Below are 22,169 nucleotides of genomic sequence, written 5' to 3' on the forward strand. Positions count from 1 at the left end.
CAGAATATATTTGATCTTAAATTAAACTCAATACATGTTGATGGAAAGAAACTCCCTAAGTGCATAGAACGAGAGAAATGTAATGGGAAATATTTGAAATAACAAATGACATTCAAAGAGAGATACAATTGTAAACATATCTACAATGTTTATATTTGCCAATGTGATATGTGTGTATCTAAAAAAATTCAACCACTCATAGAAATACAATTACATGTACGTGCATTATGACTGTATTTATTGCATAAGAATATACAGCATGGTTAACAATCAAAATAAGCGATGCCGAACCACACACCGGATGGGTCTACTGAAGCGTTAATGAGGTCATGTGGTTTGAGAACACCAATAAACTGTCCCGTAAATCCTTCCGTGACGTTGTATCCTTCCGCCTGTGTCAGGCCAAGGTCTTGCAAATTCATTGACACCTGAAACCAACATGATCGAAAATATAGTATAACGAGGGTATAAGACATGTATTTGATAAAACCAATCCACCGATGAATTGAATTTGTATACGCTATCATACATTCGTATTCACGGGCGGAAACATGATTCGCCGTAAGAGGGGGCGTAACTAAGGGGCGTACCCTTTTTACTTGCGCTCCTCCGTCAGAAACGAAATTTATTTGGTTTAAAGTGTTGGTAGGGGGTATGTGGGTCCTTCCCCAAGGGAATATTAACAATTTCTAGTCCGAAATGATGCACTTTGGGCGTATTTTATTACTTTTCCTCTCCTTCATTGAACTAAACAGTAAACTTGGACGATTTTCGGGTATGGGGGGGGGGGGGGGGGGCACACTGAAGCCGCCAGTGGTATTTAAAGCATCGAATACGTATTTTTAATCGGAGAAAGCTCATACGTGTTCATGTGGCCGATGACTGACTGTCAATAACTATCTGCCGCATAGTCTATTAGACGTTCGGAACTCAGAATCTTTGGGGGAGGGGGAGGTTCATGATCTAGATCCTACCTTTTTACATTGAATATTTAAACTATACTTAAATACTAAAAAATGTCATTTTATAGGTGTCACTGTTCGAATAAAAGTAAAGTGACAACATTCATATTTCCCTATTGCGCGTGCTACAGACGAGTGTCGGGTCTATTGCCACACTAATTCAAGGAAGCCCGGCATACCTGCATGGGCCCGCCCCCATCATTCAGATTGAGGAATGCGAATGCCCCGCCCTTGGCGTCTACACTCATTGGCTTCATCCACACCTCGAACGGACCTTGCTGTTGAAAGAAAAACGACGTATGGAAATTGGATATCAAGGCGTGATCCCACAGTGTTGACATCAAAGGAATCGTTTGGTCTATCCTTGATATACATGTATGATATTTGGTAGTATTCCAAAAAAGGTAAAAATTCACAGTAAAACTTATTTTCTTTTACAAAGAAAAATATGGGCTATATTTGGATTCCCGAAATAATAACAAAAGAAATGACGGAATAATTCGATCAAAATATAGGCAAATAGAGCTTCTTAAAACACACTTAAAAGAACTTGCCTTGACAATCCTGTGGCCCTGGATGCCGTGGGCATCCTGATTGACCCGGATGACGTTGTCATTCTGGAGAAGCGCCTTGGTTTCCGGTTTTACGTTTCGTAGGTCGATGGACATGAGAAGTGGAGACGCCATGATCGCCCACATGGCCATCTGGGTACGCTGCTGATCGTAGCTGAGGCCGTAGTCACCAACTATGATCTGTAATAGGAGGGTGAAACTTAAATCACATAGCGTAGAATGTAAGAATTCCTACCATTGACAATCAAATACAAATTATCAAACTACAACAAGATAAAACTTATTCTTTGGTCGTTTGTTTTAAACTTGGACGTTCGGTGGAAATTTAGAAAGACGCATTGTCCAGAAAAAACAATTCCATACACAACTTGAGAACAAACATAATGTTACATCATAAAGCATTTTATTAAACCATTACCATATCTGGGTCATTAAAGTTCCCTGGTCCTGCGACTAGGCTGAAGTTGCCTGTGTCGTTGCCGTAAAACTCGATGATTCCTTTCACACTATCCCAGGAGTCCTGAATGTCGGCGTAGTTCCGCCAAATATTGCAGTAACTCGCGATCTTCTTGTAGTCAGGCTGAAATATTACGTATTGTTTAATGTTGGAGCATTCATACTTAGATCTGTATTCATTGCAGTTTTAAAGGATGCGTGGTTCTTATTTTTGAATGTTGATTTCTTCAAGGGGCAGGGGGCAGGGTAGGGATGGGATAGGAATGTATATTCCACGGTATCCTTTAGTTAGTAAAACATTTGAAACAAGACTGAAAATATAAAATATCAAAACAAACATGTCAGTTACACGACGTGTATCCAAAAGTACTTCGTGGAAGACATACAATGTGTCCGGTGAAGACAAGAGGGACAGGCCAGCTGCACGAGTAGAGAATCGGGCGACCGGTCTGGTTTAAGAAGAACGACATTGCCGGGTACCCTACGAATAAACGTGTGTTGTTGTTTTCAATGATTGATTATTTTTATGAAAACCTACAATTTGTCCACTGAAGACGACGTATGCAGGCCAGCTGCAGGAGTAGAGCATTGGGCGACCGGTCTGGTTCATGAAGAACGACATTGCCGGGTAACCTGGAAATAAACGTGTGACTATTAGACAAATCGCCTTCAGCCTCTCGATGTTGTTCGGGCGAAATTGGGTCTTGGTGGGTTTGTTTAAGGATCAGCATTAGCCCCAGGGTCTGGTCCATGCATATGAAAATTGACAAAGAAAATGAATAAACAAATGACATGGTGTTATGAATGTTTTTGGCGACTCATCATTTTTTTTTTTTTTGTCTTGAAAAGAGTCAATTTATGCGAAAATGCATGGAAACCAGTGATATAAGACTACTGACAAAATTCAGATCGCACATTTTTATATTTAAGTTCAAAGTTTGAAGTTTTATGCATTTTTTACCGTTAGTAACGCCTTTAGTCAGAAAACATTACTTTTCGCAAATATGAAAATCTGCGATCTTTTGTCAGCAGTCTTTTATCACTGGTTTGCAGATATTTACGCAAAAATTGGCTCATTCCAAGACAAAATATAAAAAAGTTGTCCAAATGGTAAATCTGTGGGAGTGCAGCTTTAATACTGAATGTGCTGTTTCAAACGAGAAACTCACTTTATACTAAACTCTATTTTAAAAGTTGTTTTACTCTAGAATCTTGTCTTACACTAACAACCTACCTGACCAAATCACAGTGGCTTGATGACACAGGCTCATTAAAGTCACAATATATAATTTCAACTAGCCAAAATTATATTTTATACATACATGAACATGTATATCATCAATATAATACATTGCCATAAACATAAAATGAGATTAATGAGCCTTTGTCATCAAGCCACTGTGGACCAAATAAGGTTTGTTCTAGTTTTTATACATGTAATATTCAAACACACCATTTAGGCAAATTTGTGAACAATACTGTTGTATACCACATTAATATATTTACAAACGACGATTACTTGACAACTGTTGAATCATGTGACACACCATAGTCCATATCGGAGATGTCCGAGTAGCAGCCGTCCAATTTGAGCATGTCAACGCCCCAGGCGGCAAACGTCTCCGCGTCCTTCTGAAGGTAGAACTTGCTTCCAGGGTAACCACCGCATGTGAACGTACCGAAATCTTCATAGATGCCTAGCTTTAGGCCCAGGTTGTGTACCTTCAACATTACAAGTGTTTAGGTAACTACTTTGGCATTGACATTGACGTCATATATGTATTACAGATTTTGTGCTGAACAGGCAATTCAATGTTTTCTATTGCCATGATGCAGATCATCGCCATAACAATTACACGTTCAAACATACATAGCATTTTCCTATTACCGCAATGTAGAGGCGTGCTATATATATCACGTACATAATCAGCGAGCCACTTGATGCCGTGTGGAAAGCGTTCACGGTCCGCCACGAGGGTACCGTTGGCGTCCCTCTGTTTCTCCATCCAGCAGTCGTCGATGTTTACGTATTCGTAACCCTTGTCCTTGTATCCCTCCGACACCAGGAGATCCGCCATCTTCATGTATAGATTCTCACTGAAAATACAAAATTACAAAACTATTGGAGTGAAGTAATTAAAGTGTTTCATAAATTTCTTAGTGTCTGGCAATCATATTTAATGATTAGAGATATAGCACTGACATCAGTGTTGTTAGCTTTTGTAACGTTAGTATACGTGACAGTTATTTATTGAGCGTTTTCCAGCGTCAATTTTAAGACTTTCCAAACATATTTATAAATAGACGGCTTATAATAACAGAACATTCATGATAATTTCCGAAAAATATTTGTTAATGGCAGAATGGATAAAAGGGTAATTTATTTTATTTGTCAATATTTTTTGCATACATGTTTTTCTATCTAAACAAGGGACAACTTGTATATAGTACTATATCACTATTGCCATATGTAACAGATACAAGCTTAATTTCATACATTAATTACCAAGTAGGCAGTTCATAGTGTTGAATATACACGTGTCATTCTTCGGTTAGATTACATGACATCATCGCCATTTTCATCACCCTCGACACCATGAATTCCCTGTAGAAGGATACTGCAGAATACACGGACTCATAGAGTGTTTGATCTGACGATATGAGTTAGCAAATACCTGATACAGTTATCTGGCTCTATGTCGCAGTCTACATTACATCGGTAACGTTCCCACGACACCCATCCCATGGGCGGGGTCAAGGCCAACCCGTTTTCAAGGGCAACTGTCACCCCGGCAACCAGCAACAGCGAGAGGACGAACCGAACTGTTCTCGCTAAATAGAAAACCACAAAAACGTCTTTAAATATTCATTATCATCTCCCTTATTGTTTTTCTGCACAATGGTCTGCGCATTCAAGAAAGATAACAATGTTTTAGCCAAAAAAATAATTTGTGCTAGACCTTTTATCAATCACTTAGTCTATTACTTACAAAAAATAGTAGATTTTATGCCAGCCCAAAGTGTTTTGTGATGATAGGTAACAGTATCATGATACATACTAGCAGGGGCCTACTTGGGCAAACTCCAGTACGCCCGGACGTACAAATCAATTGTCGTTTCCCCCAAATGACAAATGCTTGAATCTTGAGATAAGGAATGAAACAAGAAACACTAGAAAATAGTTATTTCATGTCTATATTTAAAAAAAAATATATCTTGAGGGAGGGGGACAAGCATGCCGCAACCACCCCGTATGACAGATTAAGATTATCTCATGTGTACTGTCGTACAATTCAAAATGCTACAGGTACCCTCCTGACTAGTGTACGTATCACCCCATTATGGATAATGAATATTAATGATAAAAGAACAAGATCAGCGACCGAATGTAGCTTAATTTGTATATCAAATAACCACTGTAAGTTTTCTGATTGATATGAGGTGTTTACTTTACTGTAGGTGTACTCATTGCTTTGCAAAGAAATGTTTTATACTTACGAAATGCGATAAGAAGAGATGAGTGTGCGTCGGAAGGCAATATTTTGCTTCGAATGAAGACTTTTAACAAAGATAACTTCACTATTTCTTCACCATTTTAAATGAAACAAAGCGCAGTTTACGTCGCTTACATAACTCCACCTTCGGTCTTTTACCAGAAATTGATTGAGAGTTTAGTTTCTTAAAACACTTCGACAAACCTTTTCACAATACGGCCGTCTGACGGAGCACTGTCAAAACATTATTTTGGAAACAGGTTTGTCAAAGTGTTTGATGAAACTAATCACCTTATCAAACTTCAGTAATAAAACGAAGGCGGGGCTCTTAAACGGCATAGACTGCCCTTTGTTTTATTTAAAATGGTGTAGTAAAAGAAAAGTTATCTTTGATTTTAAGTCTTTATTTTAAGCAAAATGTTGCCTTCCGACGTAGCATATATGACGTAATTTATCACGTGGTATACACACACACTGTGTTTGTAAGGCCAAAATGCTTAATGTAATTTACATGTCTTTTAATGTAAAAAACAAATTTAATATGATGAATTGGCAATTCAAAATTTACTGTAAGACACATTTCTGATTGTCGCGGCTCTTATATTCTTAATGAAACCGCAGGTGACAGTAGCATTAAACCACAGGGGACAGAAACATTAAACCACAGGGGGCAGAAACATTAAAAAAACAGGGGACAGAAACATTAAAAACAGGGGATAAAAACGTCATACCACAGGTGATAGAAGCATTGAACCACAGGACACATACATACTACACCACAGGGGGCAGAAGCATTAATACATATGGGTCAGATGCGTAAACCCCATAAACTACAGGGGACAGTAGCATTAATACATATGGGTCAGATGCGTAAACCCCATAAACTACAGGGGACAGTAGCATTAAACCACAAGGGACACAAGTATTAAGCCATGAGGAACAGAAGCATTTAACCACATGTGATAGAATCATTTTACCACAGGGAATAAAAGCATTAAACCAATAGGGAAAAAACATTAAACCAAAAGGGACAGAAACATAAAACTACAGCGGACGGAAGCATAAACCACATGGAACAGTAGCATGAAACCATAGATGACAGAACATTAAACCTCAGGGGATGGCAGGGACAGAAACATTAAACTACAAGGAGTACACAGAAAGATTAAACCACTGGGGACAGTAGCATTGAGCCACATGGGACAGGTGCATTCAACCATAGAGGGCAGTAGCATAAACCACAGGGGACAGTAATATTAAACCACATGTGACAGTAGCATTAAACCATAGGGAACAGAAGCATTAGCCAAAATATGATATAATCATTTAACCGCGCGGAATAAAAGTGTTTAACCAAAGGGGACATACACATGAAACCACAGCGGACAGTAGCATACAACCACATGAGACAGAAGCATTAAACCACTGGAGACAATAGTGGCATAATCATCAAACTACGAGGGACATATAGCATCATTTAACCAAAGAGGGCAGGAGCATATTAAACTAAAGGGACAGAAGCATTAAACCATCAAAGACATTATTATTCAACCACAGGGGACAATAGCATTGAATCATAGGGGGGTAGTACCATTCAACCACTAAGAACAGAAGCATTTAACCACAGGGGACAGTAACATTGAACCGCATGGGACAGAAATATTAAACCACAGAGGACAGTAGTATTAAACCATAAGGGACAATTAAACCACCGGGGACAGAATCATTTAATCGCAGGGGACAGAAGCATTTAACCACAGGGAAAAGTAGCATACAACCACCAGAGACAGCATTATTTAACCACAGGGGACAGAAACATTAAACCACAGGGGACAGAAACATTAAAAACAGGGGATAAAAACGTCATACCACAGGTGATAGAAGCATTAAACCACAGGACACATACACACTACACCACAGGGGGCAGAAGCATTAAACCGCAGGGGATAGTTACATTGAAAGACATGGTACAGAAGCATTTAACCACAGGGGAAAGTAGCAGAAAACCACCAGAGACAGCATTATTAAACCACAGGGGACAGAAACATTAAACCTCTGGGAACAGAAGCATTGAACAACAGGGGGTAGAAACGTCATACCACAGGGGATAGAAGCATTGCACCACAGGGGAAATGCACATTACACCACAGGGGACAGAAGCATTAAACCGCAGGCTGTAGTTACATAGAAAGACATGGTACAGAAGCATTTAACCTAAGGGGAAAGTAGTATTAAATCACAGGGGATAAGTTAAGACAGAAGCATTATCTCACAGGGGACAGAAACATTATACCACACGGGACAGAAGCAATAAACAGCAGGGGACAGAAGCATACTTTCACAGGGTGTATAATAATTAGACCACAGGAAACAGGAGCATTATATAGCAGGGGACAGAAGCATTATTCCACATTAGACATAAGTGATATACTATAATCACACATTGAAAAAACACATAAAAATACACTTGTAAATACACCAGTTATATCAATCTGTTTGAGTTCATCAATCTTGATCTATATAATTATAAATATCTAAAGCGTGTATTGTATTGAGGTGTTTTGCATATGTCACTGACGTGCATTGTATCGATTGACACGCATTTAAATAACAAGAAAGATAACCCGTCCAAGACAGAGTGTTATAATTTGACATGAATAGCATTTGTACAAATCAGGAAGTCACTTTAAAAATGCCAATAAATTACCTACCGCCTGTTTTTCTAGATGGTTTATCCATTTCAGAAAAAGTATGCGTATGCTATATATCAATCTGAACTATTTCAACTTCAAGATTTAGAACACACTCAGCAATCAGTCAGTCAACAACATGATTATGGATTTATCTAAAGTGTATGCAGTCATATGACGATTCGTCCTAATGTTTGGACATGCTTAAATACGATAACATTATTGCACTGTTCTTGATTACTATTTCTCTTATATTCATATGTTGTTAACGTTGCGATAAATTAATCAGCCAAACAGCCGCAGTAAACATAAAATTGATCCAAGTTATAATTAATTTTAACTTCTACCTGGTTTATTATTATATATTACGTGTATGTTTCCTGGTATGGCGCGTGTATTCCTAAACTGCTTATATGCATTGTCATGCTTTATCAGACTTTATGAAACCTGAATAAACTAAACGTTTCAAATCTAAAATACAAAATATATAAGAGCAGTGGCATTCGATTCAGCGTGATACAATGCGGATAACAAATTCGGGGACAGGTCAAGTAAAGTTGGTGCGCAATTTGGCACATGTCCGCCTAGACGGGTGCCCTCATTATATTTATTTTGTTACGATAAGTAACGTAGGGCACCATAATATGCCCGTCCCTAACCAATGGTTTGAACCCCACAAGAGGCAATTCGTGGGTTTTTAAGCAGATAACAGACACCCCAGACGTTGTCTCCGTGGGGGTGGGGGGTGGTACACAGTGGCGGATCCGGCATTCGGGACATCAAATGTATATGGACGTTTTACAATGTCAGATATCCTTACACTTAACTACGCTGCAAATAGATCGCATATTAATTTCAATTAAGAATTTAAACTTAATAGAATTAAATAGTGACTTTACTCTTGGGAATCTTCATTTTTATGCAAAAATACATTTTACTGGAAATCAATGAAAACTTAGTAATACAAAAAACACGTTAAAACCCTACAAAAAGAATTTTAACTACAGACAGATTTAGAAGTTATGATATAGTTAGATGAATTGAAGTAAAATCTTAAAAAATAAGAATTAGTGGAGTTAGCGTAGCTTAATTATAATACAACCTCATTGGATGACACATTGTCAACGCAAAATCTTGTAGATCAGTGGCAGTAGGCTGACCTTTTCAAGGGACTCGCTAATATTTTGGCACCAAAAAATACTTTTGAAAACACTTATACTGTAGTTAGTGTACTCTTAGATCTACTAAAATTGCAGAATAGATACCATTACAAGTTTTAAAAAAACTGGATGTAGTTGGAAACGCACCCACGCCGGTACCGTCAATAGAAAACTTATACCTTCTCCACTCACTCCCAAGGACTCATAGCAACCTGACGGATAGTTTAACTTTTTATGAAAATATTGGAAGTACCACGTTAAAATGTCGATCAACTCACCTCTATACTGGACAGCCTATTGTAAAATCGCGTTACTAACGCTTTGGAAAATTTTGGACTTCAAGGACAATATTTGAGTATATGTTAACATTTACTGAAGCTTCCAGTCGTCAGTATCTTAGTTTCAACACTAATTATGATTTGCCAAACTTTATTTCGTAATAAAAAATTCGTAAAATGTGCTCTTTAAATTTCAATCCATAAATAATACTGGTCCCTTTAAACACGTTCTAAAGTGTAAATTCTTTATGATTAAGCTTAGCACTTATTGTTTGCCTATTTGCAATGCCATTGGTTGAAAATGTAGGTTGTATTCTATCAGATTAAAATACAACCCACATCTTCAGCCAATGAAATTACACTCGTCTTCTATATTTTTTATAAAATCGACCGTATTTCATATACCGTTGTGACTGTTAAGTGACCATTAAGGTACATTATTTTGTTTTGATACAACGATTTTCATTGGACAGTATTTTTGCAGTGAAACACACCTTTTACACCATTATTATTCAGTGGGAACGCAGATAAAAGTGCAGACAAATTATTCAGTGTATTCCGTTTTATTCAGGTAAGAAAGTGCTATTTCATTTAAAATCATATTCTTTATTGTTTTAATTTATATAGTGCATGCTGCAATAAGGTTGACAACTGCTTTTTATGGTGGATATTGTTTCAAAAACACTCTGGCGCTGGTAAAATTAATGCGGAAGTGAGTTTTGTGATAAAAGACCGTATTGTCCATTGTCCTGCTCGAGACTTATGCATGCAATTTTTGCCATAACCATAGTCATTTCCTAACTTAAGTCACTTTCCTAATTAAAAGATATCTTTATTCATATGAAATAAAAAATAAAGAAATCCAAAATTCATTGACCTTATTGAATAAAAACATACTTTTATGTTAAAAACACTTACACATTTCTTTTAATTTAACTATGAAAAATTTAATCAACTTAAGTTAGGAAATGACTGAAGATGCTTTATGAATATGCCCCTGATTTTTAAAGAAATCTTAATATTTGTTTTTCCATAATGAAGATTTTCTTCTATAGAAATACTGCAAAATAAGGTGTTATTGAATAACTAAACTATATTTGTTTTGTCTCTGAATGAGGTATTAAAAAAGGGTGAAATTTTAATTCAACAATTGTAAAGTAACTGAAGTTCGCAGACACTTCTAGAATTATTAACATAATGGGTAATCCTGTCTTGAAGCATTTTTTTATATAAAGTTTAAAGTTTAATTTGTAAACCAGTTTTAATACATTTGAAATGATTTTGATGAGCAGGGCATACACATATACATTGTCAAGACATGACATTCATAAGGCTGGACGTGGCTTGTTTGTTTCATGTTCACAGTAATGAAATCAATTGTGAAATTAGCTTTTCTTCATAAAAAAAGGATAAAGTTGTCTGCACAGAACAGGGCTCTCACTAGGCTGAAATTTTTGGCAGAAGTGACTTCTCCCTTCAGTCAAACTAGGGAGAAGTGGGGAGACTTTAGGGAGAAGTCATACTTTTCGTAACACCTGATACAAAATCTATGCCATACCGCACACCTCAGTTTATATTCACATTCAAACTGATTGCTATTATAACTATATAAAATGTTCATAAAATAATGTATCATTTTTGGATCAGCAATATTGTATTTGTCAGTGTCACATAGTTTATCTCCAAAAAGCATCTAAAATGAAACCAAGACAGCTAAGCATTTGAAACAATCAAAATGACCTTATAAATGAACTGTCAAAATACATTAAGTGGAGGGGGCGAATCTTATTTTGGTACGTTCGGGATAGGGTACGAATGTCACATTCGGCTGTGCTGTTATTTACTTGTCTCTGACTAAATAATTTTCAATATGCTGACATTAAAGGACCAAATGACATTTAAATCACTGTCCTTGATGAAAAAATTACCAATACATAATGGGAGGTTGAGAAATAAACTCGGAAAATGGTTCTGACAAAAAGGCGATTTCGCCGATTTTTTACATCGTAAACTCTAAAACCAATCAAATATTTGTTAATACGTCATGTTATTGATTTTCTTAGCGCCACCTTGCCAATGGCCCGAGATGGCTATGACCGCCTGCTTCAAATGCAACAATATTTAAAATGTCTTGCTTTGTTTGTTCAATACATATCTCAATTATTTTTTATCCTGATTAGGCCACTCCTTTTTTATTTTTTGGTTTACAAGAATTTTTGGAAAAAATGTCCACCGGGTGGTCGAAAAAAAAAAAAAAAAAAAAGGAAAAAAGTCACAAAACATACTCTTAAAGGGTGAAAATCAGAGAACAATATAAAAACATTGAAAATTTATATCATTTACTTGACATTTACAATTTTTAAACTGCTATTAATGCATGTTTTAATACACTCAAAGTTTCAAAGAACTACAGTACACTCCACGCGGAACTACCACTTTCCTCGGTGACTCGGAGGCGTTTTTAATTTATCGCGGATTTCCGCCGAGTACGCAACCTTTTTCCTCGCTAAATTTCGCCGAGTTGCACCGAGTTAATCGTTTTCTATGGAGGGTTTTATTGCCGGTAGCGCCGGTGATCGTATCGATTTATTGACCTAATCGCGGAACTCGGCGTTTTGTGCATAGCTACTTCAGTACATTGCTCTGTTAAAACAGTATTAAATAATTAATTTTTCAAAGTACAGTCAGTTTCTTTTTAAAAACAATTATTGTAAATTTCCATATCAATTTTCATCAGCATCGTCAAACAAATGTTGTTTTTCACATTATGTAATTAAAAGATATACCATAACGTGTATTTGTGTTTGTTATTGTCATCTTTCTCTTACTATATTAAGGTGTTGAGAACTTAATTAGATTGGAGTAATGAAGGTGTTGAGAACTTTGTAAGTGTGAATATTTTTCGGTCATTATTTCTTAATTTGCATTTTACCACTTATTAATTTATCCGTAGTTATCAATGGTTCTAAACTTATTCATTACGCATATAAGTGTAAATCCTTCATCAAGTTAACTAAAATCTCATTAAACACCATTGTATACATGCATTGAAATGAATAACACATTCTGTCGGCTTGAGATCAAACAGTCTCACTGTGTGACGTCACATAACTCACAGTTTTACCCACGAGGATCTCATGGAGAGCATGTATATTGTTATGCAGGATTAATGTGTCTGAGTGGTGTTTTCGAATGTAACTTAAGTATTGCATTTCCAACTTTATTTCATCACATTAATTAGTTACCTATAAATCATTGAATGTGTTGACTTTTATTGATGATTCAATAAGTATAACTGTACATAATTGCTTCTTACAGTGTACAAGTGTTGTACACGTTTTAAAGTTTATTGGCAGAACGTTTTACAAAAATGTCATGTCTTTGTTTTCTTAATCCCATGATTGCCCTTGCTGTTTATTTAATCCTCCAATAATTATTTCACACTTCCTCTTTCTACATGCAATACATCGTTTAGGATGGTTATTTACTCATTAACTTGTCAACAGTTGCGTATACAGTTAGGTAGATAATCTTCGTCTGTGAAACTTGGTAAGTGTGAAAGTTATGATAGATGTCCTTTGGATGTCCGAAAATTAGGTACGCGAAATAAATTATTTTTATAAATAATTACGGGTGTAGCAAAAAATATCAAATAAATTAAACTAAATTAGATACAGTGGGAGATTCTTATCGGTTTCCTCCGAGTTTCGCAGTGTTTTTACCTCCGAGTAACGCGGCGATTGTAATTATACGGTCCACTGATCAGCCTCGGTGGGTGAACGAGTAAAAACGCCGAGGAAAGAGGATTATGATCAATTGGATGTCGTGTCCGCGATGACCAAAATCCGCCGAGGAAAACGGGAAGTGGTAGTTCCGCGTGGAGTGTACTGTAATTAAACACACAGTTTAAATCTTACATACTGTGCATATAAAACATCAATGAAATTGACTATAGACATGTTTACATGTATAAACTACACTTTTTATCAAATATTCATTGAATATTACTCAGTAGGACATTTGTTTAGCTTTAAGGGTATGCTAAAGCAAAAGTGAATGCAGAACACTTAAAAACTGACCAATATTAAATTGGAAAAAAGGGAAGGCAAATGTTACGCTTTAAAATACACAAGAATTGCACTGTATTAAGACAATACATTACATTTTCTAAGCATTGTTTCAGTTATTTCAATATTGGAAAATGTCAATAAAGTGAAATAATTTCCAATTTTGTAAATAAGGAAGTAATATTGTATGAATACATTGTGCTTTAATATTGTGCAAACAATTCCTGAAAAACTAAAAACCAAACTAGACCTAGATTTGAGTTTTAATAACCTTTACCAGTTGTGTGTAACCCAATCCATGCTAAGTCCGGATATTTTCGGACCGGGATATTTACCATGCGATGTTCAGCAAATCCATTTCAAATTCAAATCTTGCAGCAAATTACCACATCAGTACATAAAAATCACATAGCAAAATAATAAATCTAGCATGTGACTTAACTTTATGTACCAATGATAGTAACAGTGAAATCCATAATTATTTATCGGATATTTTCATCTTCTCCCAACTCCAACTTGTTTATTTTTCATTTTAAAGAGAATTCCTTGGTTACAACAACAAATCTCATTTATAGTGAAATATCAAGTTCATAACAAATTAAAATGGACTTATTCAAAATAGTTTTCCATGTTGTTTTATCTTAATGTTTTGCACACAACTCCTGGCATTAGTAAATGGCATTGACACATGTGTTCAACTCTTTCATTGTTTTTACTCTACTATTAACCCAAACATGAATAAACATGTAATCTAGAATAAACACAAGCTTTACATTGACTCAATGACAAGTATTTCCAAACCAGTTTGTGATTTAAAATCCATAAACACAACCGACCGAACTTGTGAAAGTAGATCACCGGTGTCAACTTAGAAATTTTACTTTCGATTTCACCACTCACACTAAGTGCACTGTTATTTGATATTTAACCATAAAATGTTATAAAATATTTTCTCACACATAATTTACAGATATTTGTGTCTACTTATTCGATGGCAGCCGCTGCCACTTATTTTTCATCTATAAACAACAATATTTTCATGACCTAAATTTGCGGGGAAAAACAACAATCACGTGACAGTTATTGTTTGTGTCGGCTGTTAAATTTGCCAATGTATTTTGCTATTGTTATTTTAACAACTCCTGCATATTTAACTTAATTATTTCATACAAAGAATAACTGCTATCGTCAATTTCGCCATTGCCAACGGCGCTGCCATAGCAGTTGACTGGCTCACATGTTATCACTATAAATCGACAAATACGGCTACGGAACAACAAACCAGTCGAGATCTACTGCATTCGTACTCTTATCTGTTCGTTTTTCTTTCGTTTCGCACCAAAATCAATATGGTCGGGAAAATAATCTTGAAAAAAAAGTGAAATTCATTTTTTATTTTTTTTGTACTTTTCGGAAAATTAGACCCGCCGGTTTTGTAAACCAATTTATATAAAAGTAGTGGCCTTAATGCTTGACAAGATTTTTCAAAATTATGTCACCTTTTCTATAGCATTTAAATGAGCTTGTATCTTTGATCAGGGTCTTCTCAATGTATATTTTGATTGGTTAACTTTCAATAGCTCCGCCTACTGGTGATGTTTTGGTAATTGGACGACAGGATCCAATTATCGGATTAAAAGATTACCAGATTTTATAAATAGCTATATGCGATGTTTTGACTAACGGGACAGTGGCCAAATACTCCCTGATTGACAGACTAACAATGTGCAAAAATTACGGTGAAGTCAATGTCGCTTTGATGATACAAATGGGCGAAGTCTGGGAATTTTAGGCGACCTCTTCGCCCAAGTCGCCCCCTCGTGAGAGCCCTGCAGAACAGTAGTATTTCTACTACTTGTATTTTGTATCATATGATTTTCTATACAGCTTGAAACATTTGGTTTAAAACTTTTTACAATCCTAACCTGATGTAAAGATTTGTTACCTGCTGAGACGTTTGAAGCACCTGACTGATAATAACAAGTCTTGAAGACGCTTGATATGTAACTTGAGGTGAAAATCACGACTGTCCTAGAACTACAACTGTCCAAAAACTACTTGCCTACTGGAACACATTGTGGTGCTGAATTTCTTTACCAGGTCTTTCACCTCTTTTAAAGAAATTAAAAAAATAAATACTATATCAATAACATAATGAAATTATTTTTTTTTTAAATGACATGACATGGGTTTATTCTATTTAATGCAACCAGTTAATAGGGTTTCCACCCATCAATGTTATTATTTTATCATGCAACTTTTTTCCATCAGAAGTTTTTGAAAGATAGTTCACAAATTATTTAGTGTTTCAGAGACTTTAACTTCCATCTTTCGGAGAAAAACTTCCAAAATTGATTGCAAGGAAGTTCATACTTCCAGTTTCAATTTCTTGATGGAAGGCCTGTAAGAGTTCTGATAATGAGGTTAATGACTATTTGTAAGTGCATTTCTTGTGGTCTTGTGCTGACTTTGATAACTTCATACCAGGATAACTTTGAGTATAAATTTGTCCTGTTTTAGCATTTCAGGCTTAGAATTGAGAAAGCAAACTTCAATTGGAATTTTAATGCTAAGTATAATACCAACTGAAGGCAGCCAGCGCTGGTTAAGGCAGCATAAATGCTTGTAAAAACATATTGTAATAAGGAGGGAGGGTAATAAAAAGTTGAAGAATAACCCTCACAATTGAGTGTTTTCAATTTTATATATTGCTCTTTATTTTCTTAGTTTGTTCTTGCTGGACATAAGCATTAACAATATTCAGAAGTACCTTAAAATGGATATAAAATGGCTTTGAAAACAATTTCAGTCTAGTCCCTTAACCCAGCATTTGGGGCCTGAATCCATTTCTAATCAAAGTAAACTTTAAGGATAGGGATTTTTGGTTTGTTATCATTCCAGTGTTATGCAGTATGCAGAGCCAATATCACAATATAGTAACTTTAGTGGGGACAAATTATTCAAGCCCCAGGCCCATTATCATATAAACATTAGACATTATATAGATACGGCATCAGCTGTTAAACAAGGAATCTTTATTGTTTCATTTCATTTTTTTGTGACATTGAATGAATGCATTTCCAAAACATTTAAACAACAGAAGACAGAATATTTTTGCAGCCCTAAAGACTATAATCTGAACTTTCATTTGTCAGCTTTAAACCCAAAACAATATGTCAGTGTTTTCTATTTGCAGTGAGGTTGATCAAATTTGAGAATGTCTGTGGACCACAAAACCAACCCCGCCCTTCTGAAGGACATTGAGAGTGGAACAAACCTCAAACATGCTGCCACACAGGAGAAGAACCCACTTCCAAGTGTGGAAGGTTAGCATAGACATATATATTCAGATTTACAAGAATTAAATTAAATAACCATTTTCTGTTGCTTGGTATTATACTATCATAGCTTGTAAAAAGTGCTTTAAATAATTCTCTATCCAGGGTTGTCATTATGTTTTTCACAAACCGATTTTTTTATAAATCTAACGGATCTGGCCAGGGGTCAAGGGGGCCGCCTAGGCCCCCTTGTTAGGTCCAGGGCAACGCCCTGGTCGGGGGTTCAGGGGGGCGAAGCCCCCCCGAGACGAAAACAAATTTTAGACATTCCTAGCTGAGGGTCTAAAACCTGTTTCCCTGAAAGCAAAATTGACTGTTTAGAAAACATTTATTCAGACTATTCTACTTTGGAAACAATATAAATGGGCCAAAATATCCAATTTTGGATTATGTGGCTACTGGCTCTAGAATCTCTTGTTATCTCCTGCAAATCAAATTGTTCTAAATAGTAATCGGAGCTAGATGACTGATGATGTCGGTCTATTTTAGTTTGGCGAAACTATGGGCCCAGACTCAATCATTAATGGAATGGAAATAATTTACATTAACACTTAGATTCTACATAGATTGAATAATAAATCGTTTGTCTTACCTTGATAACAGCTAACAACAGAATGAACTTGAAGCAATGAAATCACCTCCTACCCGGAGATCGCCGAGAAAAATAAAAAGTGGGAAGAATCTAGCTTAGTGGACCGCTGAAATCGCCGACCATAGTATCTTACATTTTGTTTCAGAAAGTTCGCTAGCTTTTCATAATGAGTAATCTTAGTGGGGGGTTGAAGGTATCAGCACCAGACATATCAGAAACGACACATATATCGCGATCCGCTACACTAGATTTGTTCCGTAACAGAAAACAAACACATTTTATTCAACAAAATGGACATTTCAAGCAGGCGCCATGCATCGATCGTAACTTAAAAAGAACAACAAACAATGTGTTTCCAATTTGCATTTTCGTTCTCACCTAGACTTTTAAACTTTGTTGATTTCGGCTGCGCCATTGTGCATGTGTTGTTTGTTTTTTGTATCGCGGCACATCATTGGTCGCTCAAAACTGGAGTAATCAATCCAACGCTGTGTTATTTTTTCCAAGCGTTTGTACTACAAGGAACGGTGTCGCTATACAGTGTTCATCGGCAATTAGTACGGCGATTTTCTTCGACTTTTTCGGCCATTTTTTTTCGATCTCAATTTTAAAATTCCTGAAAAAGCAACCGATTTTTTCACGATTTTAAACGATGGATTTGATCGGCAATCGGTTCATAATGACAACCCTGCTATCAATACAATATTATATACTACATAAAGATGCAAGTTGGGTTATGATGTAACTGCTCCATTGGTGAAATCAAAGATGCAAATACAAATATGCTGTTATGTGTCCCATGGTAAATACAGCAACTGTGAAATTGTAATAATATTATAAAAATCTACTTTACAAGGGTGTGTGTAAACTTTATCTCAAGCTTTCCTGATAATCATTTGCAATTAAAAGCAAATATAAGATTGGTGTTTTTGGTTTTGCTGGATGTTTTGTATTCTGGCTTGTATCAAGTTTACTTCTTTATGATGTGTTAAATAACTGACTGTATTGCTGCTTATCATCATTCTAATAATAGATATACATTAATTGTAAAGTCCTCGGTGTAAGGGTTAATATTTTGGATTGCATGTTTATGTATAATATAATACATGTATTTTCAGGCATATATTTATTTAACAAGTGTCAGAATAGACTAAAAAAGGTGATTGTCATTTATATGGGCTGTTTCCAATAAAACAGAGTGACATTTACCTAATTACCTTGCAATTTGCTTGTTGATATCCAGAAATTATATAGATGAATTTATTGCACAACAGCGATACAAGTGTGATCAGTTTTACGATATCTATGACAGATGGTCAGAGATCTAGACAAGAAACTCGCTATAGTACGTATTCTAATACACTGCTGACTTAACTGTATATATATGAATATAAAACAGGAAATAGTATCATCTTGCAAATATGTCACAGTCATTGATTTATCTGGTGTAACGTAAGCACTGTATAGCAGGCCTTTTATGGGCATATTAAACTCTTGTTTATGAAACCTAATATGGATCAAAAAGTTTCAAATTTATAGCTTAATTTGGGCATTTTCTGAGATTTACTTGATTACTGCTATGATGTTCACTGTTTGTACAGCAGTGTTTGGAGAGTCATTACGTTACTGGTTAATGATGAGAGGGAGCTGATTTCGGTCATAAAAAGTCATTAAACTGAACCATCTTTAGGCTTTATTTAGTAGTTAATCAACATGTAATATCATGCAGATAGTTTTATTGATCCTCTCCTAGGATAATGTCTTTCTGATATCATCAAAATGAGGGAACTGATACACCAGTTTCATCATCTGTCTGACATGTTCAGTACCAGTTATATTAACAGATTACTATTAAGGGCTACTTGGTTATCATAAAATATCATGTTTCTGGCTGTGATGTTACTTGATACTCAATCTATAGTACATGTATATTTAAAATGCGTCACTTATTGCTGGTTTGCTAATAATGGCTACACTTTCCTTGCAACTTTCAATGTTTATTATTTACACAAGTTTGTATGCTAATCAGTTGTTGCTCCTTAACAATTCCTATACTGTTTTGCAGTTTTTTAGATTTTTACTTTTTATTTTGTTATATGTTTTAATAAAGTGATTTCCTGTTTAAACACATTAAGTACTGAATGTCTTTCACAAAATCAAGATGAAATATCATACTTTTATCTTAAGATTCAGATGGAAAATGTACTAATGTATTTAATAAATTTTAATCATAAATACAAATTGAGAAGTAAACTTATCTGAAAATTTTGGGAGAAGTGACTTTTCCCTTCAGTCAATTTAGGGAGAAGTGGGGAGACTTTAGGGAGAAGTGATACTTTTCGTAACACCTGATACAAAATCTATGCCATACCACACACCTCAGTTTATATTCACATTCAAATTGATTGCTATAACTATATAAAATGTTCATAATATAATGTATCATTTATGGCTCAGCAAAAATGTATTTGTCAAGGTCACATAGTTTATCTCGAAATAGCATCTAAAATGAAACAAAAACTAACACAGCTAAGGATTTGAAACAATCAAAATGACCTTATAAATGAACTGTCAATATACAGTACACTCAACGAGTTAGACCCACTTTCCTCGCTAACTCCGAGGGATAAAGTCGATGATCGCGGGTTTCCTCCGAGGGTAAAATTGTTGCCCTAGCTAAAATCCCCCCGAGTTCCTCCGAGTGGCTGGCTTACCGCCGAGTTTAATATGAACGATAGCGTTGAGAATCGTCCGATTTTATGATCCCGTGGCGGAACTCCGAGTCTAATCAGATAAGCAAGAAATCATTCTTGTTTAGAAGTTTTTTATTTTTATGCTTATGCACATTGTTAAGCGTAAAAGATACTTACATGTACCAACGTTTAATTTGTATTTTTGTCCGTAAAGGCCAATTGAATATTGTCTTGAATTATAAACATTGAATCATTAAAGTATATCCACTAAGTTATTGCATCATAAAGCAGCCGGCTATTTACAAGTTTCTGAACCATGACCTCTGACGTCATGCGCGTGACCAATACCATGTAGAATATACTATTTATTATTGGTGGTTAAAATTAGCTATGACGTTTCATGGAATTTTCCACAGAAAACGAGGCAAGAAGGACTCCAAAACCATGCGCTGTGAACTTTGAACGCGTGTTTGACCTCCTGATTTTCCAAAAATGTGTAATCTAGAATTTCTCGGAAGAAATGTGTTTATCAGTCATTTAATAGCAAAAACACGTTTATAAGATGCATGTGCAACTAGTGAAATACGACTGCATTTTTGTGGTAAGCTAACTTCATGCAAAACGGGCAGAAGAAAAAGAATAATAGCAATTTACTGGAGCCGTCGTAATCTGTTGAAAATTTTGATAAAATAAATATACCTTTAGCGTAGATTATTATCTAGTGTCCGCAGAGTTTCACGGAGTTAACCCCTCCGAGGAACGCCGAGTTCGTTATTCTTCGGTCGACTTATCACCCTCCGAGGGCCTTAAATTCAAACTCCGAGGAACGCGGACAGTCGATAAAATCATTGTGTTGGCCGCGGTAGCAAAAATCCGCGGAGGGAACCGGAAAGTGGGTCTAACTCGTTGAGTGTACTGTAGTAGGGGGACGAGTCTTATTTTGGTACATTCGGGATAGGGTACGCATTCAGCTTTGCTGTTGTTTACTTGTCTCTGGCTAAATAATTTTAAATATTCTGACATTTAAGATCCAAATGACATTTAAATCACTAGCTGTCCTTGACGAAAACTATCAATTCGTAATAGGAGGTTAAGAAATTAACTCGGAAAATTGTTCTGACAAAATGGCGATCTCGCTGATTTTTTTGATATCGTAAACAGGAGAAAAATACTGTATGTAAACTCTACATAAAGCAAAAAAAAAATTAATTTGTGTTTACAAATCCAATTTTTATCATGAACATTTCAATAAAACCAATCAAATATTTGGTGATACGTCATGGTATAAATTTTCTTAGCGCCACCTTACCGATGGCCCCAGATGGCTATGAAAGTCTGCCTCAAAAGCAACAATGTTTAAAATGTCTTGCAATGTTTGTTCAATACATAATTGTATCAATTACTTTTTAACTTCATTAATGCTTGACACAATTTTTCATAATTATGTCGCCTTTTCTAACTCATTTTAACAAACTTATATCATTTGATCAGGGTCTTCTCAATGTACTTTCTGATTGGTTGAACTTTCAATAGCTCCGTCTACTGGTGATGTTTTGGTAATTGGATGACACGGCCCAATTATCAGATTAGGAGATTACAAAATTTTATGAATGGCTTGCTGCGATGTTTTGTCTAATGGGACAATGGCCAAATACTCGCTGATTGACAGATTTACAATGTGCTTAAATTTTCAGCAAAGTCAATGTCGCTTTGATGATACAAATGGGCAAAGTCTGGGAATTTTAGGCGACCACTTCGCCCAAGTCCCCCCCTCTCGAGAGCCCTGCTTATCACTTGCTAGAATATTGCCAATGAAGCAAATATTTTTGCCAATTGATTATCCCCTACCGACCAGAAAGTTTGGGGA

The 22,169-nt window shown here is 35.8% G+C and overlaps 2 protein-coding genes across 5 annotated transcripts in view; one reads left to right on the forward strand and one right to left on the reverse strand.

Moving 5' to 3' along the window:
* Positions 1-221: 221 nt before the first annotated feature.
* On the reverse strand, positions 222-8,536 carry LOC128228203 (alpha-N-acetylgalactosaminidase-like). Of its 2 annotated transcripts, none has more exons than XM_052939368.1 (9): positions 8,196-8,536; positions 4,666-4,822; positions 3,913-4,087; positions 3,538-3,712; positions 2,377-2,471; positions 1,953-2,114; positions 1,517-1,714; positions 1,142-1,240; positions 222-428 (listed from the first exon to the last, which is right to left on the reverse strand). In XM_052939368.1, exons 1-9 carry the CDS (start codon positions 8,221-8,223, stop codon positions 264-266), a joined length of 1,254 nt encoding a protein of 417 aa, XP_052795328.1. In that variant the 5' UTR covers positions 8,224-8,536; the 3' UTR covers positions 222-263. The 2 variants fall into 2 exon arrangements, with proteins under 2 accessions (XP_052795328.1, XP_052795326.1); XM_052939366.1 differs by lacking the exon at positions 2,377-2,471 and adding an exon at positions 2,529-2,623 and having other exon boundaries at positions 8,196-8,529.
* Positions 8,537-10,043: 1,507 nt separating this feature from the next.
* Positions 10,044-22,169, forward strand: part of LOC128226816 (thymosin beta-like) — a 36,751-nt gene continuing 24,625 nt past the window's right edge. For all 3 annotated transcript variants that reach the window (XM_052936884.1, XM_052936883.1, XM_052936885.1), the window contains exons 1-2: positions 10,044-10,183; positions 16,876-17,005. In XM_052936884.1, coding sequence (XP_052792844.1) covers positions 16,897-17,005 — 109 coding nt within the window. In that variant the 5' untranslated portion in view covers positions 10,044-10,183; positions 16,876-16,896. The remainder of the gene's footprint in view (positions 10,184-16,875; positions 17,006-22,169) is intronic.

This window comes from Mya arenaria, chromosome 3 (genome assembly GCF_026914265.1).
Source record: "Mya arenaria isolate MELC-2E11 chromosome 3, ASM2691426v1".
Classification (NCBI taxonomy): domain Eukaryota; kingdom Metazoa; phylum Mollusca; class Bivalvia; order Myida; family Myidae; genus Mya; species Mya arenaria.